The following is a 15,802-nucleotide window of genomic DNA, read 5'->3' on the forward strand; positions in this document are numbered from 1 at the left end:
ACAGACTACGATCGTACACTCAATAGGTGTCAACCGACATGTCTCACTAGATCCTTAATTGAATTTACACGAAGAGAAACATATAAAACGCATTACGGGCCCAAATAAACATGTAAGTGCACGACTGAGGCCCACTAAACATGTAAATCATTTCTATGATCATAAGGGATGAGATAATATAACCTGGGCCCAAAATATATGTAAAGGACAACTAAGGCCCATTTCACATGTAAGGTATTTACAGACCCAAATAGTACGCAAAGAGTATCCAAGGTCCGTCGAGCATGCTAATAGATCAATGAGGCCCAATAAACATATAAGGAATATTCAAGACCTATCAAGCATATATATGGGTCACTAAGGCCCAATAGTATGAGAAAGGCAAAATTAGCTTATTTGTTATATTATTGCTTGTTTTAATTCAATTATTTGCCACAATGACATAAAAAGCCCACTTTGTGTAAAAATGACATTCTTGGCCAATTAAGCCAAGAATTTACAATTAAGACCCATTTTTGGTAAAAATAACATTTTAAGCCCCTTTTTTGACAAAACTTGCATTTAAGGCTAGTTTTTGTAAAAATAACATTTTTAACTTATTTTTGTCAAAAATATTATTTTTGGCTTGACTTTTATAAAAAGTATATATTTTCGGCCCATTATAGATAATTTCATCTTTTGGCCCAAATTTTTATAATTTCACCTTTTTAACCCTACTTATCAAAAATTTACATTTTTGGCACCACTTTCTTGAAAATGACATTTAAGCCCACAAAAGATCAAAAATTATAATTTTTGGCCCAAAACCGTGAGAAGCCCAAATAAGGCCCATTTATGTAAATGTTTACATTTTTAGTCCTTGTAAGGTCTCAAATGTCGAGATTAGCCATCTTTAGCAAAAAAAAAACTTTCCTTTTGAACCCCTTATTAGTCGTGAGTTACATAAATAACCCATTCTTTTGTCAATTTGTCACCTTTAGCCCCTTTAATGAAGTTTTTCTTAGTTTTAAGCAACTTATATGTATTTTAAACCTTTTTCTTGTAAGATGAGTTGAAATGAGTGTTATGTGTCACACCCCCGAACCAGACGGTGGAAACGTCTGGGGGCTTGCGCGTGACTTCATCTTGTAATATTATCACAATGTAAATAATTGAAACAAGACAACACCATCATCATACATATCAAAGACAACCAACATTGTTTACATCAAGTACAATGTCATAAATTACATGTTCAAAATATTTAATGTATGGTGATAACAAAATATAACAAATTCCACCATTTCCTGCTGACCTTTCTTCTTAACGATTCCCTGAGAATACAAGTTATTTTGAAAAACGTTAACATATATAATGGTGGTGAGTTCATAAGCATATTCAAATGAAAAGTTTCGAATTGTTTGTAAACACTAGAAAATTGGATATTTTCTGAAAATGGTTTGAACGTGAAGTATCAAAATCAAGTATTAATGCATGTGTGTTTTCTGTATTCAGAATGTATAAAAATGTAATCCAGATAAAAACCCTGTATTTTCTGTAGTACGTAAAAGATATCGTTTAACGGGTATTACCCCAGAAAATCCGATATTTTTTGTTTATAAAAGTGTTGTGGTCTCAACCCTAAGACCGAATAACAGTATGTGCATGTTTTTGTATCTACAAGATTTTATAGGTATTCTATAAAATTATGTTGGAGAGGATTTCTAAGTGAGCCATTTTAACCATACTTGATTTGACGAGTTCGCCTGTCGCGGCGTTCTTTGGCGCCGGTTTGATTTACGGTAAGGTTTGTCACTCTAGACTGGCCTAGTATAGTTGTAGCAAACAGCTCAGGTGTGGGGAGTCACCCCGTATAGATCTATACACAAACTCTCGCTCTCCCTCCAGGAGACTCTGGTTATAACTACAGGCTACGATCATACACTCTAGAGGTGTCAACCGACATGTCTCACTAGTAACCTCGACTGAGTTTATGCGAGTATTGTATTATACTGTATTATATAATGTTTACTTGTATGTTTTATGTTTGAAGAGCCCAACGAGTATGTATATGAATGTACGAGGCCCAACAGACATGTAAAAGGACCACTAAGGCCCAATAAACATGTAAGGTATATTTTAGGTCCAGTAAACATGTATATGGACCACTAAAGCCCATTGAACATAAAAGGTGTAATCCAGGCCCAATAAGCATGTAAAAGGACTACTAGGGCCCAAATAAACATGTAATGAATAAATTAGGCCCAATAAAAAAGTAATCGATGTTTTTAGTTCGTTTGTCATTTTGTTGTATGTCTTAGCTCCTTTGTTTAGCAAAATAACATAAAAGGCCTGATTTTTGTAATAAAGGTCATTTTTGGCTCATTTTTATAGAAATTGACATTTTTGGTCCAAATATATATAAAATATTATTTTCGGCCCATTTTACCAAGATTTACATTTTCAGCCCATTTTTGATAAAATGGCATTTCCGGTCCAAGTTTTGGAAAAAATTGCGTTTATAGCCCAAATCCAAATAATGTGGCATTTTCAACCCATAAAACCGTAAGTTTTACATTTTAGCCTCAAACTTGTGTAAAATAGCAATTTAATCCATAAAAATCGAAATTTTTACAACTTTGGCCCACTAAAACAGAAAAGCCCATTTTAAGGCCCATTATGCAAAACTTTACATTTTTGGCCCCTTTATCACCAAAAATATCGTAAAAACCCATTTCTTTATTAAAAATGACTCCTTTAGTCCTTGTAAAACCGTAAATGCAAAGAAAGACTCAGCTTTTTGGTTATTTGTCAAAAATGGCCCTTTTTCAAGATTTTGTTTAGTTTCTTATGAATCTTCACATGTTTAGCATATTTATCCGTATAGTAAGTTGTATAAAGTGTTGTAGTTTCCAAATATTGTCTAGATCTATGAAGTTCTTTACATAATCACAACATACACTTAGAAAACACACATAAACATGCACAAATACATAGATCTAACACATAGCAACTTGTATTCTCCACCAAAAACAAAGTAAAACCGAAAAACAAGGGGTATGTACTCACTTTGCGTTGATGTTTTAAGTTCTTGGTGGTAAAAGGAGTAGATCTCGGCCCTAGGAAGCTTCTTGAGAAGGATTTTCGGTCTTAGATGGTCCTAGGAAGCAAGTGGGTGATATTTGTTGAAGAACTCTTGGGATCACACACCAAAGTCACGAAAATAGCAAGGAAAAATGAGAGAGTTCCTTCTTGAGTTTAAGAGGAAATTATGAGACCTTGGATGAATTTTTGAAGTGAGTTGTGGAGAGAGGAGGGCCTCTCGGCCAATAATAAGAAAAAAAAAGAGAAAGAGAGACAGAGAGATGGTGAGGTGATATGCATGGAAGACCACCATGCAAAAATGATGTGTCATGTGCTAGATAATTCCTTTTTTATCTTTTTTTTGTTAATTGATTGGGATGAGAATTGGGCTAAGAAAAGAAATGGAAATGGAATGGTTTGGGCCCATTCATGGTTTTGTTCGATTTTTAAGAAGCCTAAGTATTTTTCGGCCTATTGGGCCCTTATTAAGGTTCTCGGCCCAATGAAGACCAATAGAAAGGGTTTACGACCTATTAAAGCAAATGAAATCATTTATGGTCCAACAAGGCCCAAATGCTAAAACCTTATGGATATGGGTCCAATGAAAGCCTAATTAGGGTTCCTAGGCCCAAGATAGTCAAGTTGAAGGCTTATTGGTCCATTAGGCCCAATAAGAGAATCCTAGTTCATAATAAACTTGAACCGGAATTTCTAGAGTTTTCAACACATAATTGACCATAAGAGATGTATTGTATAAGATTTTGAGCTTTACTGAAGAATGTTGATTAAGTTTGTTGTCATTGGATGAGCATAGGTTACACTATAAAATTTGGGTTACAAGCATCACAGTAGAGAATGTTTACATGAGATTAGAATTTCGTAGCCAAAATGCTAGTTGTGACGTTATGTTATACCAATATCATGATCTTTTGGTAGATCTTTAAGTTCATGAAGTTTACAACACATAAACACACACACACACACACAGACACACACACACACACACACACACACACATATATATATATATATATAACTAGGAAAACACATAAAATCATGCATACACACATAGATCTACACAAAACAACTTGTATTCTCCCCCAAAACAAAGTAAAAATAAAAAATAGGGGGTATGAACTCACATTGCTTTGAATTTTTTGGTTTTTTGTGAGGAAATGAGGAGATCTCAGCACTTGATGTGTTCTTGAGAAGATTTTCGAGATCTATGAAGTTCTAAGAGCATAGATCATGAAATGATATGGGTTAAGAAGAGATTTTTGGTGAAATCGTGAAGTTAAACCATAAAGTCAAATAATAACTTACCAAAAGTGATGAGCTTTGATGAAGAGTTCTTGATCTTTCACAAGACACACTCGAAAATTTGGAGATATGATGAGTGAATTCTTGATGTTCCAGAGAGATTTTTGGTGGAGTTAAAATGAAAGAGGATGAGAGTGGTGAGACACTCTATGGTTGAGAGTTAGAGAGAGATAAGAGAGGGGAGTGTTGACTTATGAAGAGAGTGATTTGAGGTTTGCATGGATACATGAACTCTTGCATGGATATCCACTAGGTAATATTGAGGTGTCAAACTCTACTTCCCTCCCATTTGTTTTTCCTTTTTATTGTGTTGTTGGGCCGAGAATGAGGGAAAGGAAAAGAGAATGAAAGAGTTTGGTCCTTTTCTTGATTTAGTTCGAACATATGAGGCCCAAGATGAAGGTTTTTGGCCCATTGGGCCCTCATGAGGGTTCATGGCCCAATAGTGATAATGAAAAGGGTTTACGGCCCAATGAAGCCCAAGAAGATAGTTTACGGCCCATTAGGGGTTATGAAATCATTTACCGCCCATCATGGCCCATGAGAAATAAGATGAGTCATCCTAGGCCCACAGACCCAAAATACTTTAGTTTCATGGATGTGGGTCCAATTAGAGCCCAAATAGGGTTCCTTGACCCAAAATAGCCAAATTGAAAATTTACTGGTCCATTAGGCCCAAAAAGAGGATCCTAGTCCATAATATATTTGAACCAGAATTTTTAGGGTTTTTAACCCATGGTTGAATATATGAGATGTACTGTATTAGGTTTTGAACTTCATTCAGGAGTTTTGATTTAAATGGATGATTTCAATTTAGCATATAGTATGATATTCACTTAGAGTACAAGTCTTACAATAGTTGATGTTTACATGAAAATAGAATTTCCTAGCTAAAAATGCTAGTTGTGACACATCGATCCCCGCTCGGTATACAAATTGTTAGTCATCTGGCCCCGCCAGGCATCAGGCCCAGCCAGGTATACATATAAACATATAAACAGATAAACACATAACACATAACACATGCAATAATCACAAAGATAAATAGCATACATAATGGTTATCGAGCCCCTCCCGATAAACATACAAACACATAACATATGCAAGAGTCCTGTAGACATCTAACATCCTAAACATAACAAACCATGGGCCGACATTGGTGCCTTCGACCTGCTAAACACAATGAGGAAAACTCACCTCTAGCTATTGAAAACACTCAAATGGATCTCGGTCTGTTGGTCCAGAAAATTCTCGCGCCATCATCATCAAAATAATATCCAATTAATAATTGGATCTCGGCTCATAACCAAAAATCTAAGCTACTTAGCCCATAACCAAGGTAAAAGACCATTTTACCCCTTTTTCTTACTTGGCCCAAAACCCATGCCCAACCCAACTACTCAATAGGCCCAAATCCTAAATGGCAACCCAAAGTCCAATATGGCCCAATCTTGCAAATTAGGCTTAAAACCATCATGGGCCTAAATCCAAGGAAGCCCAATATACTAGTCAAAAGCCCAAAACACAAGCCTAATAGCCCAACAAGGCCCAATCTTAAAAGCCCAAACTACGGACCAAAACCGAGAATTGCCAAGTCTAAACGTCCAACTGCTGAGTACACGGTTCGTACTCAGCTCGTACACCCAGCGTATGCCTCAGGCTCCCAAACTACTTCATTAATCACTTAAACAGTTAATACCTTTTGCCAAACTCTCAAATCTGGTCTCTAAGGGTGACTTAATACGTAAAGTTGGCAACTTTACACTCATGCATGGCTTAATGGGATTTATAGCTCATAAAAGGAGCTTAATAGATACCTTAATATATGCATGGACCAATATCCTCCATAAAGTATGCATTTTTATGAACACGATGACTTAATGGAGCTAAGATCTAACATCCATGGCCTCTGGAGTAGATCAAAAGCTCAACTTTAACTCAAAAGATCCAAAAATGCATAAGCTAATCCCCAAAACTAAATCTAGCATAATGAACCATCAAGTAGAGAATTTTATACCTCAAATGGCTTGAAATAATGATGATGAAGCTGGATCTGCAAGCCCAAGCTACTCCACATCAACCACCAAGAGTTCTTCTTCTTCTTCTTCCACTAAAACACCACCAAAATCTCACTTACAAGCTCAAAACTCACAAGAGGCACTTAGGGTTTCGTTTTTAGGGCATAAGATGATGGAGGTTGGTCAATAAATGTCCAAGAGGTGCTATAATGATGTTTAAATAGAGTGTAAACCCTAAAAATTAGGGTTTTCCCCCTGCACCACGTACGCCATGCGTACTCCACGTATGCCCCGCATATGTGGGTGAAACTCACGATCTGATAATGGGCTAGTATGCTAAGCGTACTCATAGAGTACGCCATGTGTACTAGCCAGGGACCAAAATGTTAACAATTTTCATTAAAGGGGATAAAAGGAAACTTACCAAAAACCCGAATGTTACACGAGGGTTTCCGGGCTAGCTTTCGCGCTCGATTAATCTCCTACCACAAACATGAGGCTATGTCTCATGCTCTGGAGTCGTTGCATACGAACTTTCATGGCCACATGGGCTGAGTAGTGCCAATATTTGAACATTAATCAATATGTTATCCATCATATATTCCACATGTCTTGTCAAATCACCAAAACTCAAATAGTTAAATTAGTAGTAGTTATCAAAATAAAAAATGAAATTATTATGCAATCATAACTTGTTATAATATTTGATGTTTTGTGTTATTTTTGAAAGTTTCATGTATTGTTTATAAATAATACAACTTTTACAAATAAAATTTTATTAAATATAATAATGAAAAGGGGTAAAATCTATAATTATTAAAAGATTGAAGTTTACTAATGAACTTTTTTTAAAAAAATAAACTTTATATTTTCAATAATATATCTAACAATTTGTTATTTTATGGTTTTTTAACTATTCACCTGAGAATGGTTTGATTTTTTATTAGAACTAAAATTTAACCCTAAAAAATCTAGTTTTTTATTTTGGAAATAACAACCTATCAAGTTTTTTCAATTTAGGGTTTTTTTTTCTTTCTTTTTTTTCATTGATTTCTCTATCAATAATTTTGCAAAAACTTCACAAAAACACGTAACTTTATAAAACATAATACAAAATGAGACCAACATGTGTTTCTAATTTTAATATTCAACAGAAATTATAAATACATAATAACGATTTTTACTTTTGATATACTTATTCAATTAATCATATTATGTAGGCCAACCATATATTATTCAATTACACAATTGTATACTTTTGTTAAGAAAATACAAAGTTGATGGCCAATAAGATTGTATAAAGAAATATGTGGAATCTAGGTTTCGTGGTAGGTTACGACTGAAGTTTCTGAACAAAAAACAAAGAGTGGGAGGGGGCGACAAAGAGTGAGAGGGGGCAACCAACATCTTGAAGGAACCGAAGATGGAGAAGGGTGTGTCGACGATGAAGAAGGGGCATTAGAAATGGATAAAAAAGAGGAATGTGGTAGTAGAAAAGGAGGCAGGTGGTGGTTACGGTGGTGCATGTTGAAGAAGGAGGCGAAGGTTGGAGGTAACGGTAACACTAGTGGAAGGTGGTGGTGGTTGTGGTTGCGATGACGATGGTTGGTTCTTTAAAAATAAAGATGATGGAGGTCGTAATAAAAAGAGGAGGAATGTGGCGGTTTTAGGTTAGGTGATGTCGGGGTTTTATAATAATTAAAATATTATTATAAAAATTAGAAAAGAAAATTAATAATAAAAAAAATCAAATCTATCCTAATAAATAAGAATGATTTTGTCACTTGTCATTCTCCCATTCAATTGGCCACATATCATTTTGTCATAATTTTGAGATATATTTATTTTTCACTTGTCATTTACTTCATTTTTCATTTCCAATATATCATTAATTTAGTTTCTATAAATTAAACCTACCATAATGACTATTAATTTCAAATTTCAAATTTCAAATTCTAAATTTTAATTTCAATTTCAAATAAATTTACAGTTTAAACCTTTGTGTTTAACATTTTGTTATAATTTACCCGTTTAGTACACAAATATGATAACTAAACATTTAATTTTAATTTATTTATTTTTTGCATGTTTTTTTCTCATAATTTTCAGTTATTTTAAATTTCAAATTCAAATAAAATTTTCATTTAATTGTTTATATTAACATTTTGTTTTAATTAACCCGTATAATATACGAGTCTCACAACTAGTATGGATAATATAATAATTTTATATCAACCGTGAAATAAAATGAAACTTATCGATGAATCAAACAAAAAAATAAAACAATATAAACAAATACATAGATGTTTTGATAGTTGAGCTCACACAATGCTAGTTTTGTTGAACCATATAGATCAATTGTTTACTTTTGTTAAGAAAATACAAAGATGATGGTCTATAATATTACACCTAAAAAAACACTAAAAACTAAACTATTTTGAGAAACTAAAAACTAATAGTTTGGTTTTTGGTTTTTATACAAAACTTATTATATTTTTTTTCCATTCAGTTAGGTCTTTTTTAAATCTAACATAAAAAAAAAATCAAAATACAAAAAATTATGTCATTCTATGTATATGTTCACTTGATTAAGTATGTTAAATATTAAAATAATTATTAAGTATTTATAGTTTCCTTTGAAAATAAAATTAATAAGGATTTGTTGGCATAACTTTTTAAAAAATTCATGTTTTTTCGTTAGCATTTGAAGCATCGTTGATGAAGAAAACAATGCAAATAAAAATACAAGAAAAAAAAGTACCGATGATTTGGTACTTTTAAAATCTAAAACAGAAATTTTTGGTAAGATTACGGGTGAGCAAAGACCGCACTGTAACTAAAATTAACCGTAAAAATCATATAAACCACAACCGATACACCATAACCGTAATTAAAACTGATGGTGAAGTTTTATGTTTTTCAAAAACCACAAATTTACGGTGCGATGTGGTTATTAGTTTTCAAAAACCACAAAAAACCCTGCACCACACCGCATATATTATATATAATTTTTTTATTATTAATTATTAGTATATATTAAATATTAAAAATAAGACAAGTTTTACAGATAAAAGAAAAATAAAATACTAGAAGACAAAAATATTAGTTTTTTTGTTATGTAACTTTGGAAAATGATAAAATTTGACAATTTTAAAATATTTATTGTTAATTAGTAATGATTTGACGTTTTTAAGATATTAGCTGTTTGTAATTTAAGTTAATTGTCTTATATCTTATGTTTTTTTTATTATTACAAGTAACATATTTTTTTGTTTATTTTTTACATTTACGTATTATATGAAATTCATTGTCCTAATTAATAATTTTAATCTTATATCTTATGTTTTTTTATTATTAATTAAATCTTATATTAAGACATAAGATAAAAAACTAGTTGTGAATTTTAATAGTTAATATTTTACGTTTTTCTTATAAATTTAAATTTTCTAAATTGTTAGATCTTTATATGTTTATTTATTTTTTTCAAATAAACTCATGTAATACATATGTCTCACTCTCACAACTAGTTTTTAAAAAACAGAACAAAACAATAGCTGAGATTAAAAATATTAAAAAAAAAAAAAAAAAAAAAAAAAAAAAAAAAAAAAAAACTCTTACTAAATAAATGAAGCTGCGACCAATAAAAAAACTATGGAAAAATTATAATTGTAAAAAAAAGAACTTTACAATATGGTAAGAAGGTAAGAATTGTATTCTATTGTGGAAATGTGTGATGGGATTTAAGATTTTACTTGTAGTGGGTGGGTGCTTGTGTTTTAGGACTTTTTGGCGTCTAGGGAATTGTCTTCGACGCACCCAGCTTCAACATTGGCTGCTGTTGTGTGGCTCATTTCACAAAAGAAAGCATTAGATGATTGATAATTCCTATGCTTAGTTTTGTCTCCTTTCAATATACACACAGTGGCACACCTTTTTCTGCTCATCTACCTTATTCTTCTTCTTCTTCTTCTACACTCGCATCCGTCAAGATCACCTTTTGAGTTAATATTTCTTGATTCAGTTGCCAGAATTGAAGTATTTGAAGCAAATTCATACGATCTCAGTTCAAACTGTTTGTACCCAGCTAAGGTGACTTCAAAATTGACCAATCTTTCTTTCTCCAGATGCAAAGTTTCAGGAATCTTAAGCAAACCCTTTTGATTTCTCTTGAATTTATTTGTACCCATGATTCTCTTTTTCAAGAAAGATGCCAATTGACCATTCCTTCTCTCTCTAGACACCAAAATTTGAGAATTTAAAGCATACCCATTTGATTTCTGTTAAAAAAGATGCTATCTTGATAGATTGGTTTCCAATTTGAGCCCTTTTTCCTCAAAAGTACCAATTCATAGCCATTAGTAATCAGGATTTTGGGGAACATGAATTGAAGCTTCATGGATGCTCGTTCTGCTGTATATCTCTAAATTCTCTGTAAATTATACTGTTTTTTTTAGTTTCATGAACAAATTCTTGTTGATATAGTGATAGGTATAGATCAATTTGATTCTTAGAATGTTGTTTCACAATAATACATGCGGGTCAAAACTGCTTCTAGCTTTACCCGATGATATCTTCGCGGTTGTAACTCGATCTCTCACACCCAGAGACGTGTTTAACCTCTCCATCTGTTGCCGGAGTCTGTATGCTCTTGCGAGTTCCGATAAAGTATGGTTAACACAATGCGAATTGCTTGGTGTGATCCCCCATCGAGATCTTATCGAGTGGCGAAAAGGGGTTAATTCCTACAAATCCCTTTGTAGGTTTCTCATTAATGTTCAACCAATAATCGGGATTTGGGTTCACCAAAATCCCGAACTAGGAAATGTTGTTTACGTCATGCCTGGTTTTATCTCCGTTGTCGGATGTCGAATCATCCCCCAAGAGCTCGGACCTTTAGGAATCGAAGAAGGCCCGATTTTATGGTCACCCGTATTTGAAATCCTCGGGAATGTCGATGGATCGTCTGTGTTTCTTCTTCACGGAAGAGAGCGGGAAAACAATTATATATATCCAGGCTCCATGAAAACTGTAGACAGAAACTGTAATGTGTTATTGCTTGAAGTTGAACCTCGACTGCAGAAAGACGGGGGTAAATTATTCCATAGCAAGAGCTTTGCTGGAAACACAGTCGATAAGGAGTTTTCAAGAAAGATTTGTCCATCTGAACGTGGGGTTTCCAAATCCCAAAGGTTTCATGGACAAAAGCCACCTGTCCCATTCAGTAAATTAGCATTTGGTGACAGAAGGAAGCTAATTGAAATCGTTACAAGTCAAATTCGAGTCAAAGTGCCACAATCAGCAGAAGGGTTTTCATTTCCATGCTCAGAATCTGAAGATTTTAGTAGATTAACTGAAAGGCGATCAAGGGTAATGCAAATGTATAGTGATAACGGGTTGGATCCAGATCCAACCCAATCAGATTTGGGTGAAGTTAGAAAGTTTCTTGATCGATCTACCGGGTCTACCCGTGCTCAATTTCATCGAGACATATATCGGACGCAGAGTTCAAAAAAGAAATCACTCGTGGGGTATTTCCGTGATAGTTTCAAACACATCATTGGGAAATCAAGCTCCATCAATGGCAGCCATGAACATTCGAAAAGCTCCGAGAACAATAAACAAGTGCAATTTCAAGAGTTTTTGAGATCTGGAGAGACAATAGGACTCACATTACATGCTTCAACAGCGCGACTATCGTCTTATCGTGCATGGCCAAACATGCACGATAGCCGATTCGCGCTGTACAAGCTGCCCCAACACGAGCCCGTGGCTGGTCAAGAGCACGCAGGCTTATGGGGCGGCACTTTCGGATGGCCGCCTGGGCGGCCATCCGAAAACAAGCCAGGAAAAGCTTTGTTTTTCCTGTTGCTTTCATATGAAGAATCACAAGGGACACGTAGTCTCATTGGGACAAAAATCTTGGAAGGAACTCATTATGTTTTGCACCCGAATGGGTCGCCTATGTTTATAGTGAACATTGATGAGCCTTCGGTTGAGCCATTCCCATGGGAGAGTGATGGGGAGTCCAATTTTCTTGATTTGAAAGAGGCATTTAGCGGTGAAGGGATTGCGAATGGATACGGGTTTAGGTATCCGGGGTCTAAACCGGGGTCGTTGTTTGTGTTTGAAGATGGGATGCTTGTGTTCATGTGGAAGGAGTCTCGGGCTGTGTTGACTTTGCAGAGGGTCAATTTGCAAGATCTTTTGAAGAAAGGCGAAAGGGTGCCTCCTCTTCCACCTATTGCCAACTTTTCGTATTTGACCAAATCGTATTCGAATGTGTATGCGGGATTCTCAAACGCCCCGAATCACGCGTCTTCACCAAGGTATGGATTTTTTCTTTTCCGCGTCTTTTTATGTGTTTTTGTTCATTGGTTGTGAAATACAAGCTTTAAATGTGATATGATATGCGATGATTCAAAACATATTGAAATTCTCTCAAACTATCTTTGAAAGATATATTTGTTTGGATGTGTGTTAGGACGTAATGGGTATGAAGTAGGCTTTTGTAACGAAGAGTAGGATGCTTGTTATAGTAAACAAGGGTAGATTCGGAATTACAAGGAAGACAAAAGTTATGGTTAGAGTAGTCTCTACATTCTTGCCCTATTGGTAGGGAGATGAGAATCCATAAGTGAGGTCTCAAGTACACTGTGAGTGGTTGTGGGACCGATTGGTGGGGGATGCTCACGGATGGCATCAACCCTTTTGAAAGATGTTAAGGGAGTTTTTCTTATGTCACTTTCTTTCTATTGGTTTAGGGGCTTTTTCGAGGAAGGGGCACAAGAGGATGGAGTTGAAGAAAGGAGAGAAGTTGTATTTACCCGAAACTCAGTGTCGGGGATCCGTATTAGAAGGGGATAGGAGTTGAGAATTCTTCAATGTTATATTTATGTGCTAAGTTATATGTAATAAACAGTTTTCCAATGCATATCTTACATGTTGGTTACTTAGAAAGCTTGGTAAACAGTTAAACCTAGGGTTAAATGCAAGAAATAGCAATGTACGTTCATTTATTTGTGTATCATAGTATCCTATTACAGGATTTTGTTATTAATCTATTTTATATCAATACATTGTACTTTGAAAACCCTACTCTATCATAACATTTTTCATTTATTCAACTGTGAGCAACTATAGTACTGCACATTCTGTTTTTTTTTTTTTCTTATTGGAGCATTATACTTTGAAAGTCTATTCAATTAACAAATCATTGAAAGTACATTTCTGTTTCTTGTATTTTACTCTTTTAGATTATAATGGTGATCCCGTGTGTACATTTTGGCAGGTAGGATCGTTCATAAGACCGATGTTGCCAGTGAACCATGTGGACACCATTGTGATGATGCTCGACCTTCTTTCCACATGGGTAGATTTAAGGTGACCTTGTATGTATGTGTTGCATGAAGCATACTTATATATATAGCATTGAAACTATACGATATGTGACCTGATCATATGGTCCATTGATCTGAAAAATCCAAATAAACCTGAATCTTTCTATGATTGTATTTTGTAGCTAAATATTGCAAGGGAACTCTTGATTCTTGCTTTGTAGTATTGTTATATATTGTAAGAAGAAGATCATGATCATGGTCCATTAGTGGCTTTCTATGTCAAACTGGTAAACCTATTTGTGCTTAGAAGGTGATTTTTTAACAACACTTGTCGATGATTCTGTTGTTTGCTTTTACGCCTCTGGTGCAAACACATGTCACTTAGGCATGAAGGCAATTCGGTTTAACTCGGATTTTGTCCAAAAATGAGTGAAACTGGAAATATTCGATATCTAGCCACATAAAACCTTTTCTGGTTTCTGGGATCAGTTGAATGTGTTATTTTTCTTTGTTTTTTGTTTCTTCGGTTGCATAAAACCTTTTCTTTGTTTTTTGTTTTTTGTTTCTTTGGGATCAGTTGAATGTGTTATTTTTCTTTGCATAAAGATAAAAATCGGGTACATGGACTTGTTGAAGTCTAGAATCTAGTAAAGAATGAAGATATTTTGTTTAACTACGCCTGTATAATATATATATATATATATATATATATATATATATATATATATATATATATATATATATATATATATATATAGCAAAAGAACATTCTTGAAATTGAGATTTATTCATATAATTCAATAGAGTGCAAGGAGAATAGATAAGTTCTAAAAAAATATTTGATTCATAGAGTGCAAGGAGAATAGATAAGTTCTAAAAAATATTTAATCAAGTAAGAAACCTGTACATGTTACAAAAATGTCTTATTATACATGTTATATCCCATACACAAGTACCAAGACTTTGTCTTTTCTAAGAACTTTTCAAGAAGTAATTTATCTTATCCGAACACACTTCTGTGTTGAATTCTCTTACCTGAGTATGCTAAACTACATAAATTTGATGGCATATAACTATACTATTCTCACAACATCAAAACGCATCTACTCTAATAAATAAATATTTTCATGTTATATTCTCATTCATTTTGTTAGATGTCATTTTATGGTTATTTTAAATTAATTTTTATTTCATATGTCATTTTATGGTTTTTCTATTTTTATTAAATTCTACATAGTATTTAAATTTAATGATAAATGCATATCAACTTTATTAAATGACTTTCTTTCTAATTTCTAAATTATTAAATTAAAGTCTCATTATTTTTTTGTTTCTTTATCTAAAGTATTTGTTTAAATTTAAACAAAAAAAAAAAAACACTTTAATTTTAATAATTCAATATTTTTTTTATTTTTTTTAGAAATTCAAATTTCTCAGATGTTTAGAATTTCAATTTTTTTTAAATAAATCCATGTATTACATGGGTTTCACACTTAGTATTGGAATAAGATACACACACGCATATTGTATATTTTTTGTACAAAAATAAGGTAAATACTCAATAGTGTAGTATATGGTAGAATATTAATTTTGTTCAACCCATAAGGCTATATGGAATGATCACGTATGGTTTGGGAATACAAGTGATGCCACGTAGATATTGATGGAGTTTCACACCCAAACCACCAGGGTTGGGGGCGGTGTTCACTGGTGGTTAGGTGGTGAAGGTGCAAAAAGAAGAGAGAGATAAAAAGAGGAAATGTGAGGGACCAATCAAAAGCCACATCTTCGTCCGTCTTCATGGCCACGCCACACCCAAACCATCGGGGCTGGGGACGGTGTTCACACGTCCTTAGCCCCTCCAGCTCAACAATTCATGCGTGGACCACTATCCACTCCGGATAGCCTAACATTATTTTGAACATTGAAAAACTATATTTTATTTATATTATTTTTCTAACTTTTATAGATTTTCAAGAGCAATAATTATAGTTAGTAGTTTAATACAACTTTAGTCCATCTTTTTATTTTAATAACATTATAAATTATTTATAAATTATATTA

The 15,802-nt window shown here is 33.6% G+C and overlaps 1 protein-coding gene across 3 annotated transcripts; it reads left to right on the top strand.

The window, feature by feature from the left end:
* Window positions 1–10,190: 10,190 nt before the first annotated feature.
* Window positions 10,191–14,063, top strand: LOC111894126 (F-box protein At5g39450). 3 transcript variants are annotated; one of them, XM_023890215.3, is made up of 2 exons: window positions 10,191–12,727; window positions 13,163–13,525. In XM_023890215.3, the coding sequence occupies exons 1-2, from the start codon at window positions 10,914–10,916 to the stop codon at window positions 13,263–13,265; spliced, it is 1,917 nt and encodes a 638-aa protein (XP_023745983.1). In that variant the 5' UTR covers window positions 10,191–10,913; the 3' UTR covers window positions 13,266–13,525. The 3 variants fall into 3 exon arrangements, with proteins under 3 accessions (XP_023745983.1, XP_042755065.1, XP_023745989.1); XM_042899131.2 differs by lacking the exon at window positions 13,163–13,525 and adding an exon at window positions 12,883–13,152; XM_023890221.3 differs by lacking the exon at window positions 13,163–13,525 and adding an exon at window positions 13,690–14,063 and having other exon boundaries at window positions 10,192–12,727.
* The last annotated feature ends 1,739 nt before the right edge of the window (window positions 14,064–15,802 follow it).

The sequence above is a fragment of the Lactuca sativa genome, chromosome 2 (genome assembly GCF_002870075.4).
Source record: "Lactuca sativa cultivar Salinas chromosome 2, Lsat_Salinas_v11, whole genome shotgun sequence".
NCBI lineage: Eukaryota > Viridiplantae > Streptophyta > Magnoliopsida > Asterales > Asteraceae > Lactuca > Lactuca sativa.

Excerpts from the sequence above, each read along its gene's own strand:
- LOC111894126 (XM_023890215.3), top strand. The coding sequence starts at position 10,914 with ATGTTGTTTCACAATAATACATGCGGGTCAAAACTGCTTCTAGCTTTA. Across the intron at positions 12,728-13,162 it reads AATCACGCGTCTTCACCAAG|GGGCTTTTTCGAGGAAGGGG; the intron begins GTATGGATTTTT and ends CTATTGGTTTAG.